The sequence below is a fragment of the Rhinichthys klamathensis genome, unplaced genomic scaffold (genome assembly GCF_029890125.1).
Source record: "Rhinichthys klamathensis goyatoka isolate OS25496 unplaced genomic scaffold, OSU_Roscu_1.1 h1tg000111l_1, whole genome shotgun sequence".
NCBI lineage: Eukaryota > Metazoa > Chordata > Actinopteri > Cypriniformes > Leuciscidae > Rhinichthys > Rhinichthys klamathensis.
In genome coordinates, this window is record NW_026606649.1 from 14840188 (window position 1) to 14864654 (window position 24467).

The 24467-nt window shown below is 38.7% G+C and overlaps 1 protein-coding gene across 2 annotated transcripts in view; it reads left to right on the top strand.

Moving 5' to 3' along the window:
• Positions 1–24467, top strand: part of ldlrad4a (low density lipoprotein receptor class A domain containing 4a) — a 98336-nt gene that overhangs the window by 55514 nt on the left and 18355 nt on the right. The window contains exon 1 of one of the 2 annotated variants that reach the window (XM_056254632.1): positions 16060–16508. The exons of the other annotated variant lie outside the window; for it this stretch is intronic. Within the exon in view, the coding sequence (XP_056110607.1) occupies positions 16391–16508 (118 nt within the window). The 5' untranslated portion in view covers positions 16060–16390. Of the gene's footprint in view, positions 1–16059; positions 16509–24467 lie in introns of those variants that run through there. 2 annotated transcript variants of the gene reach the window in all.

Sequence of the window (24467 nt, forward strand, 5' to 3'; positions counted from 1 at the left end):
TTTGCAGAAGGCCTGCCAGACTCTGGTAGGGTCCTCTATCAGAGACAAAGTCTTCTGGCAGGCCGTACACCCTGAAAACTTGGTGAAACAAAACAGTCTCCATTGCAGTGGGTAAACCTTTCATAGGTATCAACCTGCATGACTTAGAGAATCTAGCAATGATTACCAGTATTGTGGTGAACCTGTTGGAGTTGGGCAGATCATTGATGAAGTCTACGGACAGGTGGGAGCATGATCTTTAGGGAATGGGGAATGGTTGCAGCAAGCTGGCTGGTGGCTCCTTGGGGGTCTTGGATCATGCACTGCACACACTTGGCATGACTTTACATAAGCAGTTACATCATGAGTCATTGATGGGCACCAGAATAAGTTAAGTACCAGTAAGATTGTCCTGTAAATACCTGTGTGTCCAGTGCTGAGAGAGGTGTGTATCCACTGAATGGTTCTCTGACGTAGTGCTTGAGGTACATAGTGTTTTTCTGTGGGCATTCTGGTGGTGCAGGGTCCGTCTGTTGTGTTCTCTGGATTTCTTTCATAATGTCCCGGCTGATGGGGCCAATGATGACAGATGGTTGTAGAATGGAATCATTATGTGGTTGTGCATGAGGTGGATCATACCTTCTAGAGAGAGTGTCGGCTTTTCTGTTCTTGCTGCCAGGGCGGCAAGTAACGGTAAATTGGAAGCATGTAAAAAACAATGGCTAGCATGCCTTACTTGAAATGGATGAACAGCTCCCTCTAGCCAGTGGTGCCACTCCTCTAAAGCTGCCTTCACGGAGAGTAACTCCTTATTACCGACGTTGTAGTTTCATTCGGCTGCATTCAGTTTTTTAGAAAAGAAATCTGCAATGAGACTTTAATTTTGGATACACCTCTGGTAGAAATTGGCAAAGCCCAGACTTGGGCCACTCAGTCACGGCCTGGATTTTTTGACACATCCATCTCCTTGGTGACTGATGTTATAGTCAATAAATGTAGTCTGGGTGGTGTGAAACACGTTTCTTAGCTTTCACATACAGTTGATGCTGTTGGAGGCATGAGAGGCCTGTCTTGATGTGCTTGATATGCTCAGCTTTGCTCTGTGAATATATAAGGATATCGTCAGTATAAGCAATGACACATTGGTTAAGTAGGTCTCTGAAGATCTCATTTATGAATAATTGAAACACTACTGGTGCATTGGAAAGACCATAGGACATTACCTGGTATTCGTAGTGCCCCCTAATGGTGATAAATGCAGTTTTCTACTCATCCCCTTCTCTGATCCTAATGAGGTTATAAGCACTCTGTGCAAAAGGCCATGGTCCTGTTATATTTATGTTCTTACTATAGTATAATATAGTTGTACAGTGTTCTTTTGAAGTGCTGCGTCTGCTGAGTAGGCGGAGTTTGAATCGGAAGGCTCGCGAGTTCTGTGAGAATGACGCGAGATCACATATACGCGGCAATAGAGGAAAGAAAGAAGAGATGTGGTGCGCGACAAGTTGTATTGTGAGTAAATGCAGCAAGGTGCATAAATAAGGCCATAAAGTTATAGATCGACAATATAGCTGGTGAGCAGTTTGGTATTTCATATGTGATGGGCGGCTGATGTTGTGTGATCGCTTCTGAGGTTGTTGGATTTCTGTGGTGAATACTCGCGTGCGCGTCATTGCAGACTGTAAGTGCTTATCTTACATTTATTTTGTCTAATAATCATTGTTTGATATTCTGTTTAATGCATCAATAAGATATTTATTCAGTCATAAAAGAACAGCTGCTATATTATACCAGTACCACAAGTTTGTGATGTCTTTCACGTTCAATCACGTGAAGTGATAATGACGCAGCATTTTTATCGTAAGAGTTGTAACAGAAACTAATTAAGTTTGTTTGTTTTATTATAGAACCACACACGTTTATCTACATTTGTCCAGCTGACCATATCACATAAACTAGAGCCCTGCACGGGCCTCAAATCTAGGCCCGAGACGCTCAGGCCCTAGCCCGGCCCGTGTCCGACAGCTCATCAGAATGATCAGCCCGAGTCCGACCCGAGCCCGTAAAAAAAAAAAAAAAAAAAAATTCACAGCCTGCCCTATGTTGCAGTCAGTAAAACAGATATTTTTTGTTCTCAATGGCAAAGTATTTACCAGTAAGTTTATTTTCATTTCTTTATAAAGTTAATTTAGAAAAATGTTTTTTTTTTTTATGACGACCAAGCAGCCGACAGTGAGTTAAACATGTTTGATCCATTTATAGCCTCTCAAATCAACACTTTACTTGGCTACAATACAATCCATATATATAAAACAACTTAAGCATATCACACAGACAGTTAACGTTTGTTTAAACGTTTATTCATAGATGCCATCTACGTCACTACCAATAGAACGTCGCCATATTTACGACCGATCTCGCCCGGTATGGCCGCCCAAACTGCCTATTTGAATAAGAGAGAGAGACAGAGATACCTTGAGAAATTTTTAATTTTAGGCTCCGATCCTTATTTGTTACCCCCAGTTTTCTTTTGCCCATTATTATCTGCCCCAGACTTGCCCTCCATGATATATATATATATCTTGTGCATAACCCCTCCCCATACAGTGGAGATCGCTTGAAGGCTGTCAAAAGTACCGATGCATATCAATATGCTGTAGCTGGATGGGTAAAAGACGTAAAAGTGCGGCGCTGGCCACCAAGGATTTATATTTAATCATGGGAAATGTAGGTATTATAAAAAAAAATTAAAATGTATGATTTTGGTGGTATTTTGCTATGAATAGCGAGTTGTTAGCTAGGTAAGTGACTGTAAGTGAGGTAAGTGATTATAAATCAATTAATCACACGGAAAAAAAAATGTGCGCGATAATTTCCATTTGCATGCTTGTTTGTTTTCCTCGTCTCTCTCTCTCTCTACCAAAGAGACTGGATGACAACTCTGTTTAAGACATAACCGACATATTTTACGTGAATACTCTCCAAAACAGACATTTAAACATAATGTTGTGTGTATTTGTCCATTCAGACACGAAACAGAGCTCAATTCATTACTCGCGCGCTGTATAGGGGTCTATGGCCGCACGCGTCGGGTCGTGTGTGTGCGCACAGAAAGATGAGACATGATGATACAATATGAGACATGCAGCGATGATCTCTTCGAATGACAGCTAACCACTTCTTTCTTCTATCCTTTTCTTTTGTTTTATAATAAAATACCAGTTCGGGGTTCCTCTTTCGGCTGTTTTTGCAGCCAACTGCAGAACATATTGCAGGCATTACTGAGACCGTCGGTCGTAAAGATGGCGGCGCAAAGCTACAGTGACGTCATGTGACCCGAACGAATTGTCATTTTTGAAAAGCTGAGGCAAACAGATGCTGCTCAGTCGCAACAGCGCTCGCAAACTAAATGAGTTTACAATACAATACAGAGAATGCAATCTAAACAAATCAAATAAATTACATTAAAAACAAACATGCAGGTTATCTTACCTCAAAAATCAAGTCTTCACTACAGAACATGGCCATTCTTATTTCCAATAGTTTTCAACAGACTCATGAAAATAAAGTCCAATCAAACAAAAAACAACCTCCTAACATGGCTAAGAACAGTCTCAGAGCATCGTGAAGAAAAAGCACAGCATCCACAGTGGAAGGTTTTAATCCAGTCGTCGTACTTTTTCCAGCTGCGCTGAAGTCACGCTCGCCACCGGGACACTAAACACAGAACGAGCCGGTCGCACGAATCTCAGATCGCGCCGCCGGGAAACCTGTGCGTGTGCGTGAGCAGACTGTCATGTGTCAGTCATGTCAGTGTGATAGGTTATAAAACGTCTTTCTGTGTTTGCTTTTCAATCGTCATCTTCTCATATTTTATTTTAATTAATGTCTAAAATAGGCTATAAAAAAAGATAAGCCTAAAACAGGCCCGAGGCCCGGCCCGCGTGTGAACTATGACGTGAAAATTGGCCCGAAGCCCGGCCCTAGAAGCGTAAATAAGTCGGGGCCCGTCGGGCTCGGGCTGAAATGCAGGCCTCTAACATAAACCCATCATACTAACACACACTGAACATCACAGCACACGAAGCTACAGGCCCTTTTGAACATCATCATATTAACCCTATCAGGACCAGACGGCATCGCGTCTGAGGACCGACGTTTCTGCACCCTTCTTCATTAAGTGGACTTCCTCTGGAATACTTGGGACTTCTTAAAACTGAGTACACTTACTTATTACCACCACTTCGTTGACCTCTCTTGATATAGTTGTATCTTTTGAATATAACCATTGTTTTTATTGTTTGCTTATTTTACGTAGGCCTACGCTGATTATTGTGATATTTACATTTTGTTGACATTGTGAGAAAATTTATCAATCAATACAGTGAGTGAATTTGATCTTTGGCTCTGGTTTTTACTCCTCTCCTAGTTACTGGACATTAATTGTGTATTAATACTCTAAGGTGATTTAGAACTGTAATAGCAATCAGTGCATTCTACAGCCTTCAATACACACTCCTTAAGTCTAACTTTGTGTAAATTTGTGCCTCATGAAGTTGTTCCACTGCTGAGGGGACAAGTGGAAGAGGTACCTGTATTTAACTGTTCAAACCTCTATAGTCGATGCATGGATGGAGTCCCTCATCTTTTTTCCACGAATACAAGCCTGCTGCTGCTGGTAAGGTTTAGGGCCCGGATGAACCCAGATGTTAGGGCCTCTTCAATGTAGCTCTCCGTGGCTAGGCTTTCAAGACGTAAGAGAGGGTATACTCTGCTCTTAGGTGGGGCTGCATTGGTTAACAGTTCAATGGCGCAGTCTCATGGACGATGAGGTAGTAACTGGGTTGCCTTGGCTCAATACCTCTGCAAATTATCTGTACTCACTGGGAAACTTGATTTCTTTCGAGACCTCTGGCCTCTCAATGCTAGTAGTGAGACGTGGCATGGAAACGGTGACATGAAGACAATTGGCTTGACAGTAATCTGACCATTGTGTGAGTTCACCCTGGTTCAAGGATATGGATGGATCATTAACAGCTAGCCATGGATGGCCCAGGATGAATACTTGCTTGAGAGTGTCAATGACAAACAGTGAAATGACTGCAGGGTAACTGGAACAGTTTGATGGGTTATTCCAGTGCCAATGGGTTCTTTATTAACAGCGATGATGTTGATAGCATCCCCACTGCTCCATGTGTCCCTGCTGAGTTCTTTAACCAGATCTGCATGAATCAAATTAACAGCTGCTCCTGAATCCACTAGCACTGTAATACATTTGGAAGCCTCATTGAAGGAGATATCAACAGGCAGAGAAAAACTATGGTGAATAGGAGAGGGGAAATTTGTAGTACTTGTAAACTTGATGCCTTAGTGTTGGGCATTTGGTATTCTGGTGACCGGGTTTACCACAGTGGTAGCACTTTTCATCATGGCCTTCTGAAGATTTGGGACATGCTTGAATAGAGACTGTGGCTTGGGAAACGGGGTGTACTTTGGATCGTGATGAGTTACGAATCAAGTTATCAACCTTGATAGCCATGTTTATGAATTCAGACAGTAGTGTAAGAAAAACTTATGTGGACGATCTCAAAAATGAAGTTTATTACAGCATAGCAGTGGCAAAGTACACAAATCACCTTGGGTTCACCGGTGTCAGAATGAACCCAGAAGATCCAAACCTTAAACCTTTTATCCTGTTACAGTTTACCACTCTTAATGTAAATGAGGTTTCTCTTGTTGTAACAGCTGTGGTCTGTATGTTAATGAAGTTGAGACACCCCATTGTCTGAGATGGTTATCTGTGTCCCACACCCATTCCCATTCTACAATTGATGATGACCATTAGAAACAATATAACTTCACTTGCTTCATCTCTTTGATAATTAAGCCATTTTGGGGATGAGCTCATTCTAAAATATATTTTGGAGTGGAATCTGGGTCGAGGCAGACTACAATTTCTTACAGTAGCATTCTTACCTTTGCATGCAAGCTCGACATGTAGCTCGTGGTTAAGCCCCTCTCGGAAAACAGTTTTGAAGGCCACGTTGTTTCATCTGCTCTGAACCGCTGAATGTGATGGCATACTCAGCTGTTGATCGATGGCCCTGGCATGAGTGAAGCGGCTGAACAGAAACATCTTTAGCCCCAGCTGGATATTCGAACACCTCTTTTTCTTGTTGCACAAAGTAATCAAAGGATGTTTAAAACTGTGAATCTTTCTCCCAAACGGATGTGGCCAAGTCTAGCTTCTAGCCAAGCTTTTCTGGTGAGTAGGGACATCATGAGTGCACACTTCTTAGATTCTTAAACAAATGACTCAGGTTGAGTAGAGAAATAAAATTCTACACTGGCGTAGATACTCCCTGCATTTCGCAGCAGAGCCATCAAATTTTTCAGGAAATCTTACCTGTTGAGCTTAAATACTGTAGATGGGAAAGAGCAGACATAGTGAATGAGGTGTTCGTTGGTGGCTCGTAGATAGTTGCTCCTTATCTCTTGAGCAGTTCTCTCTGGTAAGCGAATGCAGCCTGGAGTTGAGAAACTTCCGCTGAATTCATGGCTGGCGAAGTATTCTGTGACAGACTCGACATGGAGGCAGTTTATTGAAAATAAAGAGCAGACTAACACAAATCGTGAGACAATGAGATGTGTTTTGATATTTGGCCTGCCCTTACATATAAAGTCCAACCAGCTAAACAATGAAAACAGTAATCCAAGAGATGATATCCAGTAAACAGGCACAATAGTCATAACAAGCAACATTAACAGCAGGCAATGGTAAACGCTCAGTAGTGCAGTGAAACTGGCAATACTTCGCAAAGCAAAGTATCCTTGGAAATGAGCAGTGTAGAACAGGCCATGACTAGTACTCAGGAAAGGGCTTCCTCTGGTGGCTGGCTGAATGGTATTTAGCCTCAGCCATAAAAAAAACAGTATTTTAAATTGCAATAATATTTCACAATATTACTGTGTTTACTGCGTTTTTGATCAAGTAGCCTAAATGCAACCAGGAGAATTTTTTTTAAAAAACTTTTTTGTATAGTTTAATACACTTTTGTTAATCCATCCATAGTCTAACCAAATTGAAAGCCCCCCAAACTAATTTAAGTATAGTAATATGTAACGAAGTGCTGCACTCCAGCACTATCAGCATTTGAATAATCCTATAAATGCACAGAATCTAATTATTAATCAAAAACCCTTGAATTGTGAATCGAATGATAGCGATTCACTGTCTACCCAAAGATTCACTCCCCTAGGGTCCACAAATATACTTTATTTGTTTTGTATTCTAGTTTCTCTTAGAAAAATTTAAATTTAAATAAAAATGTATTGAAATGTATCCATCCATGAAAAAAGATGGAAATGGCTAACAATGAGCTTCATAGAAAGTCTTTTTCTGTCCCACTCTTTAGAGCAGAAGAAATGACAAACAAGGAGATGTGTCCTGATCTGAGGTCACAGTCGTGTAGCAGAGACTCTAAAGGTTGCTAAAAGCCAGGCGAGACAGTCAGTGAGGACAAACATTAGGCATATGTTTCCCCTGGTGGATTGTGTGCGGTTTTTTATGAGTAGTTTTACTTACCATGAGTGTCCTGTGAGGAACGAGAAAAAGCAGGAGAACGCTGCAGCCGTTTGGACTGAGAATTATTCTAAAACCGTGTCAAAGTATGGAAGAAGTTAGTGAAATGTTTAGGGTTGCCCCCAACTAACAATTAACTCTAGATAGGGGCATTTTTCTAAATATATGCACCATATTACATATTCATTGTATATTTTTTACGGTTCTTCAATATTTAATGTATGTTTGAATAAATCAGTCAGGTTTTTATGACAGCCACCATTTAAATGTTTATATAAAAAAATAAAAAAAACGAATTGGAGTAGAAACATAATTAGGCCTATGTAATTATTTAGTTAGTAGTATTATAATTGTATTATTTTATTATTATTATAACATGATAAATGCATTAAGGGAGTTTGAGAGGCAATTGTCATTAGATTAGATTTTGCATCTTTGCCTTGGCTCGGACCATAGACTGTTAAAAAAAAAGATGGACGATTCACCTTTACTCTCCATTGTAGAAAAGTGAAGCCGCCAATGTCTTAATATGGCGCTGATATCTTGGAGCCCGAGTCTGTGCAGTAGTGAGCGTGAAGTGGAGCCGCGGTATCAAGGCCCCGCCCACACTCCTGCAGAATCGGTTAATACAGTTTACTGCAGAACAACTCATTATGTCAGTGTGAAACAAAATTATATAATTATATAAAAAGTAAAGTTAAAGCTCCTCAGTGCTCCTAAAGCTCCTTAAAGTGCCTCAGTGACTACTTCTCTCACAGCTCTCAATCATGACGTCAGAATGACAGAAACCATCTTTGGAAATAATTTTGATATTTTTTAGTGTCTCACGTCCCATTAGATTACACGGAGAGGGCGGGGTTTATGATCTGTACTGCATCCAGCCACCTGGGTTGATCGAAACGTTTTGGCTTCACTTTTCAGGACTTGTGTGGCACACATGGCTCGGACAGACGACTTCTCATGGGCATGATTTTTTTCCCCCCCAAACCAGTTCAGAGAAGTCCCGCCCTGCAGCTAATTTCATTGGTTAATGTTACAGTGACTGCAAGGTGCAGGGATCAGTGTTTGGTGTAGGCAATCAGTACAGTGATTGACATGACCAATTACATTTTTCGAATCGGCTGCAGTGTGGGATTTCACTCGCCACCAACTGGACAGGAGTGGGAATTACTGTAACAAATTACAATAGATCACCCTCAGTGTAATCTGCCAAAATTACAGACGGCCTTCTGCTAAAAAATTCGGTTAAAAAAGATTTGGTTAACGCGACCTCTGATAGATAGATAGATAGATAGATAGATAGGTAGATAGATCCTGTTTCACTATAAAGTACATACGATTATGGAAGTAAAAACGTTTGTAAACGTCATTTCACGTTGGCAGTGAGTTTTTCCACGAGCATTTCAACATATTTTCCTCGTAACATGTAAAAATGTTGTCTCCCCTTTTTTTCTTATTGCTCATGCATCAAAGACTCCCTAGAGCTGCAGTTTAGGTATGGTCTGTAAGGTCTGTAAATGAATAAAATGAGGTGCTGTGGAGCTCTAAGTGGAAACAGAGCTCAATAACAAAAGTCCATGTTCAAGAGCAGCTACTCAAACAGAAGTTGTGGAAAGTGTGTTAAAGGTAAAAGTGTGTGTGTGTGAGAGAGAGAGAGAGAAAGAGAGGTTCAGTCTAGAGCGAGAAGTCAATAGTCTGAGTCTGTAAGTCTGGTTAATGAATACCGCCCCCTCAGGGTGATCCCTTCATGTAAACACTTCATCACACCAGCAGTGAGAGACTGCATAGCTCCCAGGGGAACGGCCACTCAACGCCCATGACTTTGCAGCCTATCAATATCTCCCATCCTCAGGTAAACGCACACACTCAAACTTGGCAGTCTTGATGCAAACTGACAAGTACCTGTACTTGTATTGGTTTGTTCCCGTCTGATTTATCCGTGTCTGGCATTTCTTCCTCTCTACTCTTTAGTAGCACATTTTGGGGTATTACCATAGTTAATAGTCTAGTCAGAGAGAGAGAACTAATGAGGATTACATTAGTTAATGCTGACTGCAGCTATTATAATCACTTCTAATCAATACTGTTGCCTATTGTAGTACTTCAGTGTGTGTAGTTTGTTTATTCAGTGTTTATTCAACAAAGTTGTCTCAGAAATTTATAGTTAAATCTGACAAAACCTCCCTTTAGGGGCAACCCCAAAGCAAGTTTTTTATTATTATTATCATTATTATTCTAAAAATACAAAAACAAAAAAAACTTGGGTATGGGTTTTATTGAGTCAAATTATGTCAATCAGCTGTCAAATGGACCAGATATTGTTTTTAATTACATCTAAAAATGTAATTTGAACTGAAAAAATAATGTAAAAATGCTACTGTTAAAAATGTTAAGTGTTTAATTATTTAACCTATTAAGTGTCACCGGCCCACCGGTGGGCCCAAATCCATTACATTTTTAAAACCGTAATATCCTATACTAAACCTAAACTAATCTTGACAAACTATATATCATTTGAAAGCTTACAATCTCTAGTTTCCATATTTGGTGATTGATTTTCAAAATAAATTACAGAGGAGCCGTAATTTATCAATTTGCAACAAGAATATTTTCATACTCCTAAGGCGTGTTTAGACCTTTATTTTGAAATAGTGATGAACATGAAAAATCATGAAAGAAGGGTAGAAACCTCAGTTTGTTTTCATGCCAAGAGTTCAAAAGATAGCATCCATTCAATTATTTTAGAAAAAAAGGTCTGAATTTTTTTAAATATAAAGAAAAAAAATGATAGATTCACCATTGATTTTTTTGCAGTTTTAGAGTCGCCCAGGTTTTGAAAATATATATTTTATATAAAATATGAAGAATTAAATTTTTTACATTGTACATTTTCATAAACTCAAACTTCTATAACTTTTTTTCTGTTTCACTTTCTTAATGTATTTCACTTCTACAAAAATCTGCCAAATGTCTTCTTTAAAACGAGACCAATCTTACGTCTATATTCCAAAGCATTCTTGAATTACAACCATTTAAGTTCGAAATGTGCATTTTCATGTATATTCAAAAAAAGGGTGACACTTAACAGTTGATTTATAAGTAAAAGTTGTTTAATAAATTCTGTGAAATATCTTACTGTAGAATTAATGGATCCTACACCAAGCTACTGAAGTCCCAAAACCATAAATTTGACAGTATTTTACAGTAAAATAACATAATGCGATTTTAAAGCATTTACGGTATAAGATAACTTACAGTTAACCAATTGACATACTGTAGCGTTTAAAAAAAAAAAAGTTCTTACAGTGACCGATATAAAATGAAATATATTATGAACTGTATTCTGTGTTGTATTATAATCAGTATAACATAATATAAAAACCGTTAGTGGTCAATGAAAGGTTCTCACTAGTGTATCCGTACAAGTTTGTGTGTTTGTAGAAATGATCCTGCTGTGAGGAAGTGATCCTGGTTCAGTTAGTTTAATTTTTATTATTCCCATCTTATAGTGTCCAAATACATAGTGCAATATATCAGTCTAAGTTCCTGTCTACTTCCATGAATATAAGGCACATTTACTTGGCTAGACTTGGTCTAACTGTGATGTTGATCTCTGCTGATGTGATGGCTGGCGGCAGTGTGATTTAGACTTCCACCTGAGCAATCACAGGTGGTGTGACGGAGGCAGACTGATGTGTCTGTGTCTCAGCTGTAAGAAGCTTGGTCTCCAGCAATAGACGCTGTGAGTCATCCCTAAAGACACTGACAAGCATTGAAAGGAGTCGTCTGTGGCGTGAGGTGATATTGTAAGAAAGGTTGATTAATATTGGGTAACTATAAAATGATTCATTATATATTTTCAGTTTTCATTTGAACTTTTTAAATATGTTAATGTTTATACACACACACACACACACACACACATATATATATAGTTAATTTTAATAAATTAACTGTTATTTCAGTAAGTTGCCAAAGCAACTAAATGTTTTTGTTCGTTTCATCGAATATTTATATTTTATTATTATTCCAATTAAAGATTTAATTTTAATTCTATAACAACACTGATACATCATCATTGTATATCTTGTACTGCCTATATACTGATTTAAATATTTCAAAATTATATTAGATATTTATTATGACAGTTAAAAATGACTTACAGTAATGATAATCGCTATTGAAAATAATGAGGAATTCAAAAATTCTTAATATGCTACAGATGCTACATTATTTGAAGGGGGAAACTTTATTTTCTTTCCTGTCAGTTGTCATGAGCTGTGTTTACTAAGGCATTACTATTGCTCATACTTGAGGTTAGGGGTTTGCACAATTACTAATCATTGGCGTGTAATTGTCTGTGCTATGGTCATTAATGATACCATAAATCATTTGTCTTATCAGACTTATTTTTGCCTGGCTGACAAAGTCATGCAAAACAGTATAAAGTGTAAGTGTTTTAAGACTCATAGTTATAACATTGAAATGGTACCCCAGTAAAATCAGAGGTTGTCATAAACTCTTCTTATCTGTCTGACCTTACTGTGACCGGCTCATAGTCGCACGGGGAAAGCTCGTCTCACCACAGATTGTCTTATCGTTGTAAATATCCTCACAGGCACACACTCACATATCTGTTACCGCAACTCAGCCTGGAACACTTCAAACCATCACACCGTTAGTGAGAGGTCACAGGAGAAAGTAGGCCACAAACACCGGTCACTCTTCCCACATTTAAAGTAATGCAGTGGTGCCATGACCCCAGATGCCGCCAGAGGGGGCTAAAGCAAAACCTGCATCTCTTTCAACTTCAGTCATAACAAGGCCAATTTTAGCTCTCAAGTCTGACAAACAGTCCCTAAAAACGACAACAGTTAAATGGTGGAAACGTTTCATCTTTGTAAACACAATTGAATGAAGCGGCATGTCCTTTGTTTTTGAGACGTAAACATTTCTTTGTTTTGTCTATTCACAGCTAGTATGTGTTCGTTTACTTTATTTAGAGTTAGAACATTGGCCAGAGTGTCACAACAACATGTCCAGGTCACATTTCACATCAAAGTCAAGAAGAAGATGCAAAGATTTTTCAAATAATCTTCTACACATTTTCTAAATAATGTCTTCACATTTATCTTTGGAATGTTTGCATTCCCCATCATTTTTAATAGTGATTATCATTACTGCAATAGTAATTTTTGACTGTCTGCCACAATATTTTTTTGTATATAACTGTTAAATATTTAAATCAGTATATATAGACAGTGAGAGAAATACTATGATATATGAATAACAGTGTTGTTATTGTTAACTGAACTTGTTATTGTTAACTGAAATTTTTGTTAATTGAAATAAGGTCAAATTAAATAGACGAAACTTAAAAAAATAGAAATGAAACTAAAATAAAGCTAAATAGAAATATTAAGAAATTAAATTAAAATGAAAACTAATTTAGTATTTATGAATGCTTTTTTATATATATTTAGTTTAACTAAATATATATAAAAAAGCATTCATAAATACTATACTATTATATAAATAATACTAAAATAACACTGATAAATAGTGTTAATAATATATAATAATTTTCACATTACAGTAATGAGAATTTCCGTGGAGTACCCGAATGCTATAAATACTGTATGTCACATAAATTATTTAAAACTGAATGTTTTTAAAACTGGCTTCTTTTTCTCTAAAGAAAAAAGAAATTCATATTTCTTTCTTTTGATTTTGGAATGAAATATATGCATGACAACTGAGATTCACCTATTAAGAGTTACACATACAGTGGCCCAAAAATATTATATTTTTGTTTTAATATCAAGGCAAATATTTATCATTATATAACAATATATCATTATAAACTAAGATTTTCAAGAAATGATCTAAGGTTTGGAATTAAAGTCAGCATGAAACAGAAGTTGCAATAGTCTTTTCTTCCCTATTGTGACGTACAGTATATCCGAGTAAAATGTCTTCTCAAAAAGAAAATAGGACGGAACTTGATTTTGTCCATCAGGAATCCATTGGATTGTTGGATGTTGCTGTAATTTCATGTAATGCGACAGATTGTCCTACCCAGAGTCCTGAACGTGGACAGGTACCCAACGGGTAAACCTCTATTTAAAAGTAACGGGTGGAATAATATTTATGTTGTCATTTCTTGTGGTGCGGGTTGGGAATCAATAGACTCAATTTTGTACCCACTGGGCAAATGCTTTCAAATGGTCTCGTGCTTATTTGTCTGTAGTCTGAAAACCGTCAAGGTTTCTAATTACAGCGCGATTTGCAGCGTTGAGTAGTAGCCTATATAGCCAGTCGTGCTGTTGGGCTGCGTGTCTATTTTCTTAAAAGCATTAACTCAGAATGCCTAATGGGAGTTTGATTGGTTGTGTTACATGAGAAAATAAATCATCTTTGTCAATCTATTTGTAGATTTAATGTGGGTGCAGTTCGGGTCACGGTCTTTGTCAAACGGGTCAGGCATGGAATTAAATTAGTGCTGCTAAAATAAAAAGTGTGAATAATAACAAAAAAAAAGTTGTGCTGCTAACGATCTCTCAGTAGCAGACGGTGCCTGTGCTTCTCCGCATCAAATATTGGGGTTGACGGGAAAAAATGTATTTGGGAATCGCCCACTCAATTTTAGCAAATCAGGTAAAGAGGTGGGAAAACGCCTATTTCAGTTTGAAGACGCCCAAAAATCGGGAAACACCCTTTTTTGTTCCGCGGAACAGAGACCTCATACTCATCTCCCTAATATAAGACCATCTCTGGGGTTTGGACCTGCCTTTGCTTCAGTAAACACATCATCAGATAAGAGAAGAGATGTCGCTGCAAGAGGGAGGGGAAGTTATTTTGATGAAAGATTAGGACACATGACAAAAAAATGATGTGCACGCATTAGGGGTGCGCAATATATTGTCTACGAATATATTGAAATTGTTGTTTTAACAATGTGCGATCTGACATTATCGAGCTTGTCCCTCACTTTAGAAATACACACTCAGAGAGTGCACGCATACACTACACAATGCAGTCTTGTAGGTTAGACTAGTGCGTGTGCACATTCACTGCGTGATTTAGTCTATAAAAATGCATTTAGAATGCCCACAAAATTCAAGATAAGGAGACAAAATGCTCCTGAATGTCTTTTATATTTCTATAAATTAATATAGTTAATCAATGTCACAAAAAGTTTCTCCAAATATAAGCATGATTACAAATGTGACATACATTTTTATACAACAGATCAATAAACAAGAAGTTAATATTTAAGTGACTTGCATTTTAGACGCAATATGCCTGTTTTAGCACTGTTTTGCGTCTGAGCAACACACGGTGGTGTTTTGTTAGTGAATGAATCAGTTTTTTTAACGAATTGGTTGAATGAATGATTCAATGACTCACTCATTAATACAGTCAAGTGCTTCGTTCCTGAATGAATCAGCCGTTTGAATGAATCGGTTGAATCTCAATGACTCACTCATTAACAGTGACTTGCTGCTACCTACTGGCGGATTTCACATTTAAAGTATCTTTTAATTTTTTTAATGGTTTCAAATATCAGTATTTAATGTTTTGTGTTTAAAACATCACAACTTTATTTATGCATTCGTAACTGCAGGTTAAATGCATTCGTGTCCCCTATGAGCTGCATGAAATGATCTAATATAATGCATTAAAAATATCTAATTATTATTATCAATAAAATCCCAGAAAATATCGAGATATACATTTTTGTCAATATGCACACCCCTAGCACCGCTAAATAATTTATAATAGACACTGAAGTATGTGCATGACAAGTGAAATTCAACAATTAAGAGTTAGACATGCAGTGGCCCAAAAACATTATGAATTTTAAATATCAAAGCAAATGGCATTCTTTTTAAACTAAGATTTTCAAGCAAAATATTTTACAAAAAAGACAAACTTTGTGAATTTCACAAATTACTTCTGGGAGACCTGACCTCATACATCCACTTAAAAGCACAGCGACATCAGTGATGTGATAAGTTTTGATAAAAGCTCTAGAATGGTGTTTGATGACACACTTGGTTTGATATTCACAAATTAAAGTGACTTGAGAGTCCAAATACTTTGGTGGTGTTAGTGTTACTTCACTTTTGCCCACTCAGCCGGACATTCCCCACACCAAAACCACCCCGGATATTTATAGACCGCAGACAGTTTGGGAAAGAAGGGGGGTGTCTGACACATCTGCTGAATATCTGCTAGACTGCGGGGTCAGCCCAAGGTTAAAGCCTCTTCAATGCCTGCCTTGATTGGTCGTGGCTGGCACTAATGAGTGTGTGTGTGTGTGTGTGTAATTCTAACCGCCTCTACACACACACACACACAGTCACATTGAGGGTAGAGCAACCTCTCTCTCTCTCTCTCTCTCTCTCTCTCTCTCTCTCTCTCTCTCTCTCTCTCTCTCTCTCTCTCTCTCTCTCTCTCTCTCTCTCTCTCTCTCTCACCACCGCCATTGTCAGCGCCAGTCTCCCCTCCCACCGCTCCTGTCTGTCTGTCTGGAGCTGCTCCCCTCTCGGAGGAGGGAGGCGCAGGAGGAGGTGGGCTGTGAGCCTGAGACCGTCACAGAAAGCCATTCTACTGAATGAAAGCAGAGGAAAAGGCCGTCAAGATGCGGGGAAGGTATTTACCGTAGTCTAGAAGCAGAAAATGCGTCGGAGAGAGTCGTGAGAATGGCATGAGACGCGCGTGCACCGAGACCGCAGGCTGCTGCTGTGGAAGTGTTCCTCAGTTCATGTGAGGGCCGCGGCCGGCGGCTCTCTTTCCCCCGTCCCGTCACTTCCCCGAGCCCCCATGCGAAACATCACGGTCCCGGACAGCAGCTCCAGCAACAACAACAACAACGCCGCCAACTCCAATGACACATGCTCCTGCAACTGCACCCTATCCCAGCCACAGGGAATGGATATATGTAAGTAGGGCGGATTTTTCTGAGCCGTTTTCGAATGCGGAGGGAACACAAACTGTTACATTTTATCAATTTTCGGACGTGTACCGAATGAAAACAGAATGTTTTTTTAACCTACCGTACTCGACTCACCCTGGTGGCAATGTAACGTTAACAGTTTTAAATTCAATAATTTAATTCGGTCTGCATTAGAAAATGAATCAAATGTAACTGTGGCAGTTTCGAATCCATTATGCAAGGTGTGCGAATGTCAAACGCGAACGTATTGAAGATTTATCTGAGTGTAAATGTCATTCTCAGGTCTAATTATTACAGTATTTGGCCGTTATTTGTCACTATCTGACTTGTACACCCATTGAATTTGTCTGTGGCGTATTAAACTATTCGTTCAGCCCCCCCAAAATGCGACGTGTTTGTCAAAAACGACTTTTTGATAAGCCCCTGTTGTATTTTAAACAGCTTGACCAATTAAATCTAATAATACAAGTGAGTGTTGCTGATGACTCGGGCGTCTGGGAGTGTTTGGCACTGGAACACAACTCAATGCATCAGTTGGATATTGCTGGTATTGCTGTGGGGGCTGCGCACAATATGGCAAGCCGTTAAACATTTATCCCCGAAAACGAACTGGTGTCTGTTTTATGTTAGAAGTGCTTATTTCTTAATTACGAGTAGGTAATGCAATAGTGATTAGTATAATTTTCAATTTGTCACAAGTAGCTACTTAGATAGCTACTAGCACGGATTTATGAGAACAACAATTGTGACTAGTAGATTTTCTTATCTTGTTAGTTACAGGTTTTTTTTTTTATTTGTATTTTTTTTTTTTTATACTTGTGCCAGGTGTTCTCACTAGTCAGAATGGATACTTTGCATTTCAGATGAAATCTTACTTTTTATTGTAAAACATTTTCTAGTAACAATTGGAATACACTAGCATCTAATAAAGGTAGGCTACTAGCGTCTATTTAATTCACACCAGGCAAACTGGAGTAGATTTTCTATGTTGAATTCTATATAGTAACTTTGAATAGATACTAAGTACTATTAGAACAAGTATTAGTACATAATGATAGTTACTAGTAAATTTGAAGAAAAGAAGGTAATATTTAAAAAATAATTTTATGGACAATGTTAAACTAGCTTGCCATAGTGCACACATTCTTTAACTATATCCCTTCTGTCGGGTTCCCAGACAAACACAACTCTAGTTGTCCAAATGTATTTATTCCCTCCATTAATGTATTACTTAATCTATTAGCATTTATGCAATACATGTGAACTGCATGTACTTGTGATATAATGTAATATTACTTTGTAGAACCTCTTGTAATTGCCTCTTGTTGTTTAACATGGAAGCTGTAGGGTAAGATGTTGCTGAAAATCTTAAAGCTGTGTGTAGGTCCGCTGGCGTTATTGCTGGGAATTGGTTCACTGCGGTCTGGAGCGGGCAGCCAGTCAGTCAACCCTTCCCCCACTTCAGCCCAGACTGGCTGAGACTCTGGGCTGTCTGAATCCACAGAGGACAAAAGGGCCTGTCATAATCAGTACTCGCACTGGCTATTTCTGCCGCAAATGGGATGAATTATTAAAAGTAAACCTTCATATGAAAGAATTGTCCCTCTTCTCAAAGCCCCCTGGTAGATGGCACTGATGTCTTGCCCCAGAAACTTTTCATTTGCTCATGAACTTGAATGGATTTCTGTTCTGTAAGATGTATGATGCATATGCAGTTTCCCTCAGCTATGAGGACTACATAAGACAGAGAAAAAAATAAATTATATTTTGTGTAAAGAATATTATTAAGCATAATTTAGGAGTTTGCATTGTTTATCGGCCAGTTTGAATCTTTGCATTATTTTCATGACAGTTTTTTTATGACAATCCCCCATCACATTTTGCTTTACCGCAAATCCGAAAAGATGTTTACTTTTGAGGTTTTTCTTGTTGTTGTTGTAAAAATAGTGTACATTTATAACACTATGCTTTGTGTTATATTACCTTGGGATTAAATTACAGAAAACTAGTTAACGCTGCTGTGTGAGTGTTCTAATACAGTGGCTAAGGGGGTGATGGCAAATTTGATATCTCTTCTTACCAACGTAATCAATCTCTCAATATTTTTTTCCCTCTTTTGTAAAGACGTCATAGAAACACAATCATGATTTTTTTGCAAAGATTATATTTGTTGTAGTGTTTACACTATAGAAGTTTACACTACTATGATGACTTTGAAATGTGTAAAGGGTCTCTGGTAATTCTCAATGTCATAACACAATGAAATAAATTATTGTAATACAATGACTGTTAAATTAAAATCAGCATAAATTAAAGTTTTTTTTTTTTTTTTTTTTTACCTTAAGACAATTAACACAGTTTGCTTTCTGAAAATGTCACAATGCAATAAATAAATAAATAAATAATAAAATAAATTTCGGTCTAAAATAAACTTGATTTTGATTTTGAGATGAAATATGACCTGTACTCATTCTTGACAGGTTTAAGTAGATGCACTTTGATTTTATTCTTTTATTAATTTGCCTACTCATGCTTGCTGAGTGATTTTGGCACAAATTATGTGTATGGTATTTGTTCCTGTTCTTGATTGATAAGGCATACCGACTCTATGTGTGTCGGCACATGAATGTGAGAGCGCATTTGTGGTTTCCGTGTCTGTGCTGTGGTGTTCAGGACGGGCCATGCAGACAGTGGAATGCTTGGTGACTTGGCGCTTAGATTCTACTGCAGTGCTGGCTGCATTCAGGGCCGGAGATCCAGTGAGGCTGGAAAACTGGGGGAGCCACTGTGACACAGCAGACACACACAAAACGCAAAAAAGGACACACCTTTCAGGGCTCAGCATGCAAAATTTGCCAGTATAATCAGTGTCGTATTAGCCTTAGCATTCAGCACACATCAAACGAGTGGAATAGATTGCATTTTCTTCTGTGTGTGTATTGGATTCTAGGAGTTTCCTTCCCTGTTGTCTTTTCCTGGTCCGGCCCCATATTGTTTTGTCTGCTGTTTTAGGCACAGTCTACATCTGAGGTTTTGCGAGCTAAAGGCTGCTTATCTTATCTGACAAAGGCCTTACACCATACGGCTATTTCAAGTGAAAACAGAACACAGCTATTAATAGACCGCCGTGTATAACGGCACTGTTGCATAGCTAGTCGTGCTGCATGGAAAAAGAAATGCGTCTTTCTTTCTAGCTGTCTTGCTCTAACTAACAAATGGCTGCACACACAGGGTTAGTGTAGTCCATTTCCAGTGGGGCAGTGGCCAAAGTCAAGCTCCAGAATGGAGAAACAGGATATTGGACTGGCATTCGTCTCACTAGTGGCTGCAGCTCGTATGTAAGGAATATGCAGGGGACAAAAACACCATCCTCGTCAATATCTGATCTCTGCATCAATTTGGCACCTTTTTTATTTTCCACTGGCGGGCCGAAGCTTGGCCCAGACTAGAGGGTGAGGCCTGAGACGGTACACAAGAGTCGAGTGTTTATTGTCAGAGGCCAGAGGTTCTGTCTGTGTTGTTAACTATTTATTACAGATGCTGGCTTTAGAAAAATGGTAGTAAAAGTTTAGCGTGGGAGGATGTTGTGTTTTTAGGTTAATTTAACATGTTTTAAAATGTCATTAAAGTTAATACAGTCAGCTTATGTTCATAAGATTATATCTTGGAATCGAAAAACATCGAGTTTTTAGACATACTTTTTCATAATGTAAGACAATTTTTGCATGAATAGCCAAATTCGGCCAATATCAATCATTTTCCACTTATTTTGTTATAACTGATAAAATTGGCTGTTATATTATAAATTAGGGATGTAACGGTTCTCTGTAAAAAAATCAAACCGTACCGTTTTCAGCCTATAGTTCGGCACGCACCTAATAATCTAAAATCTAACGAGGCATCTATAATAACGCATAAAACAGACATTCAGCTAATGAATTTTTCTGTCGATGGATGCGCTCTGCATGCATTTCACGAGAGTAGCGGAGCGGTCCAATCAACTAGTATGTAAATCTATTGCTGACATCACAGTTCCTCACACGTTGGTGTGTTGTAGTTCAGCATGGCAAGCGAAGGAGACGAGTCGCTTGTCATATAAATATCCTGTCTGGAAACATTCTGGCTTCCCAATGCGTTACATCAGGGGGGGGGGGGGGAAGAAAAATAAACGTGGAATAAACAGTCACTCTTTGTGAACTTTGTTCGATGCGAGTGCCATATGCTCTAATATGAACACTCATATATGCTGTCATTACTCAGGTGTTGATAGTGCGCGAGCGCAGGTGAGACCAAAACAGCACACATTGCCTTCTGTTTAAACAGGCACTCAGTGCTAATTTGGACAGGCACAAAACAATAACGAAAGCGCTGGGCAGGGCTTGACAATAAGGACTACCTGATAGCCTGGGGCCAGCGTGAAAGACGCTTGGGACAGTTGTCGAAAGAGTCACTGTCCTGATTGGGCCAGTGCTACGTACATTGTCACAGCAGTTTATCATTTCCGCGTGTTCTTGCATCAATTTAAACATGCAAGTGCAAGAAGAAAAACTTGCATGCGCTGTGAGAGAAGATTTGTGTCCTCACACATCCGAAGCGCGTACATGGAAAGCCACATCTCAGACAGCACTGAATACTAAATGAAGTATTAATGAGTCTTATTGCGCTTGAACAGACAAATTCACACAAAAATTATGTCAAATGCCCATATTAGTGAGTATCCTAGCAAACCTAGTCAGTTATGTCTTAAGTGAGCGTAAATAGTCGAGAAAGACAACGCATGTGTATCAGTATCAGTATGTTGGATCCGTGCATTATGTCTTAAAGTGACAGCAGCCTAATATTCCTGCTGCTGTCTGTTTTTAATGTTAACCAAACAACAAAAGACAAAGAAATCACTCACTGCTCTTGATTGAATAACTTTTGTAAGTTTAACTTTATTTCTATTAATCTTTATTTAATTTATACATTGTAGATTATATGCAGTGTTATTTTAGATTTGATTACTTTTGTTTAATTTCTGTACCTGAAAACTAATGTTAGACCTACCTGAAAAACCTGAAAAGCATTGTTTATTTTATTTGTATCTTTGCTCTATTGTATTTATTTGTTTTTTCTTATTGTCTTTATTTCTATTTGACAATAGTCTTTTTTTCCTGAACATAGCACATACCGAACCTTACCGAAACCGTGACCCTAAAACCGTGATACAAACAAACCAAACCGTGAGTAATTTTACACCCTTATTATAAATATATACTGTTTTGACTTAAATTTTTTTAAATAAAACACTCTTGCTAGTGAAGCTGATGCTTCACATCATAGAGACCAATGGCATTGATTCAATGCATTGACCAGCGCTGACGCCATTGCTACGATGCTACGACAAAGATTTTGCTTTCCTCTTCGGACATGGCAAACCTTTTTTTTACGAATCTATGACTTGACCTGAAGAAGGATAGACGCAGGTAATCGCACACATTCAGTCGATATCTCTCTCTGACTGGCTGTCTGTTTAAGCTTGTTTAGTGCAAATCTACGGAGCCTCTGTATAAATCACAATTGTACATGGAGTCTTCAGTAAAAAAAAAGCCAGTTGGCTGAAAAAATTGCATTCTTCACTCTTGTTCTTGTTAATAATAATAATTAATAATTCGCTCCATTTATGTAGCGCTTTTGTGGGTACTCAAAGCACTTTACATAAAAGGGGGGGGGGGGGGGGATCTCCTCAACCACCACCAATGTGCAGCATCCACCTGGATGATGCAACGGCAGCCATATTGTGTCAGAACGCCCACCACACACCAGCTTATTGGTGGAGAGGAGACGGAGTGATAGAGCCAATCAGTATATGAGGATGATTAGGACAGGAGGCCATGATGGACAGAGGTCAATGGGCAAATTATTTTCTGTATATTCACCAAATTTTTGCCTAATCAGACAACAATAATTCACTGATATTGTCCAGTATGATCACCAATATTTTGTGCAACAACATTTTAGTCACAATTATTATTACTACCAGCTTTTGACTAAGTGAAGTTGCCGAGAATGTGGTAGTGATTCACATTGTGTGTGTAAGTGTTTGTGAGCAAAGCAGTTGTGTGAAGTGTGCGAACACATCGGTGAGATCAGTAATTGCCTTGTTAGAGAGGTGTCAGTCAAGCGACCCCATGGGCCCTAGCACTCTATCCAATACAATATGCATACTCTTCCTCTTCAGCATAGCTCCAGGGTAGAATCAAGGTCACACCCCTGCCCCAGTAACCCCGGGCAGGGCAATCAAAACCGGACTTTACAGGCCCATCTTGGCCATAACAGCGCTCCATCCAATAATCTAATGCACCTAATGCATGAGCTCAGAGGGGTGTGTGCGTGCACGTCTGTGAGCAAGTGTGATGAGGTCACAGCGGAGGTCAGCTGTCAACCCCTCCTGCTAATCATTGTATGGCCTGTACGCGCTTCTAGGAGGGTGTGTGCGCACTCTGTGTCATGTCAAAAGGGTTTTAAGGCACACAGGGGGTGGGTCAGCCTGCTGAGGGGTAACTAGATTCATTTTACAACACTACTAAAATGCACCATTCAATTTCCTTCAGATCATTAAACGTAGTGAAGATCCACTCCACCAAGATAACAGTGCTGTGCTAACGAAATGTGTAACCGCAACTTAAAAAACGTGCGTCTTTGTGACTGGCAGGAAGCTACTTTGAAACAGTAGCTTCCTAAGCTACAACCTACTTAGAACGACAGACAAGCTTCTTTTTTGAAAATGTAATTAGCTGTTGGTTACTACAATCTACTAATAAAAATGAGGTCACTACATTAAAGCTTTCTATAAAGAAAATGTATTTTCAACAGTATAACTATGCAAAAGAATAATTTAACAACTTATTTTCTGGCACATAACAATGAGGATTTGTAAACGAAGCAACTTTTAAACTCAAATTTAAACTAAATACAACAACACACAAAAAACTAGATTACACTGTAATTTATATAACTAAATTGAAAAAAGAAACATAATGAAGTAGGTAGCACTTAACTAAATACTTGAAAAAAAAGACCTGTAATTTTTTTATCTGTTCATTTACATTGACCACTTCAACAAATTGATTCAATAGAATGAATCAGACTTTTCAATGCATTTCTTCTCAAGACTTTTCCATTTCAACATCTCTTGGCAATTCGTAACTTTTACGTTTTGGTGAATTTGCGGCAAAATTAGTATCAATTTATACAATCTTGTTTATACGGTTTTTCGTACAATCTGCTTACACCCCACTGACCCCGTAAAATAGTTAAGTTTTGTCATGACATCTTGTTGGACATTTTAAGAGAACACATTTGATTACTGATTATAGCCCTTTATTACTTGTTGGAAAAAGTAATGGAAACATTCATGAAAAAGCTTCGGAAAACATTTGAGCTTCTGTCAAATTACTTAAACATGTATTTAAGTCAGCATCACTATTTTAGATAGTTACCCCTTGGTGACTCAATAGTCTCAAATCCAACATTTGTTTGTTTGTTTATGTGAGTGCTGTTGGGTCATTTTACCATCGTATACCGGGTGTCTTTGGAAGACAAAAAGGGGGCAGCTTTAGGGTGTCACCCTCCACTCTTGCCCTCTGACAGCAGCAGCTGAGCCTCACCCTGCAGCAGTCAGCCAGCCTTGACATTGGCCATGGTCCCCTTCTTTGTGTCTGGCCCTGCACCCACCCTCTGGGATTCTCCATGGGCCTCAGGGGACTCGTCTCAGAGGAGATTGGTAGTCATGCTGGGGTTTGACGAGCCCTGCAGGGAGGCATGTTGTGTGTTTTGTACGGGTCTGGCAGAGTCGTATCTGGACAGACCCATGCCATGTATGTATTCATGCTGTCTGATGGGGGTGTGCTGATAATGGATAGAGTTTAAGAGTTGCACGTCTCTCGCCTGTGTTTGGCTTTT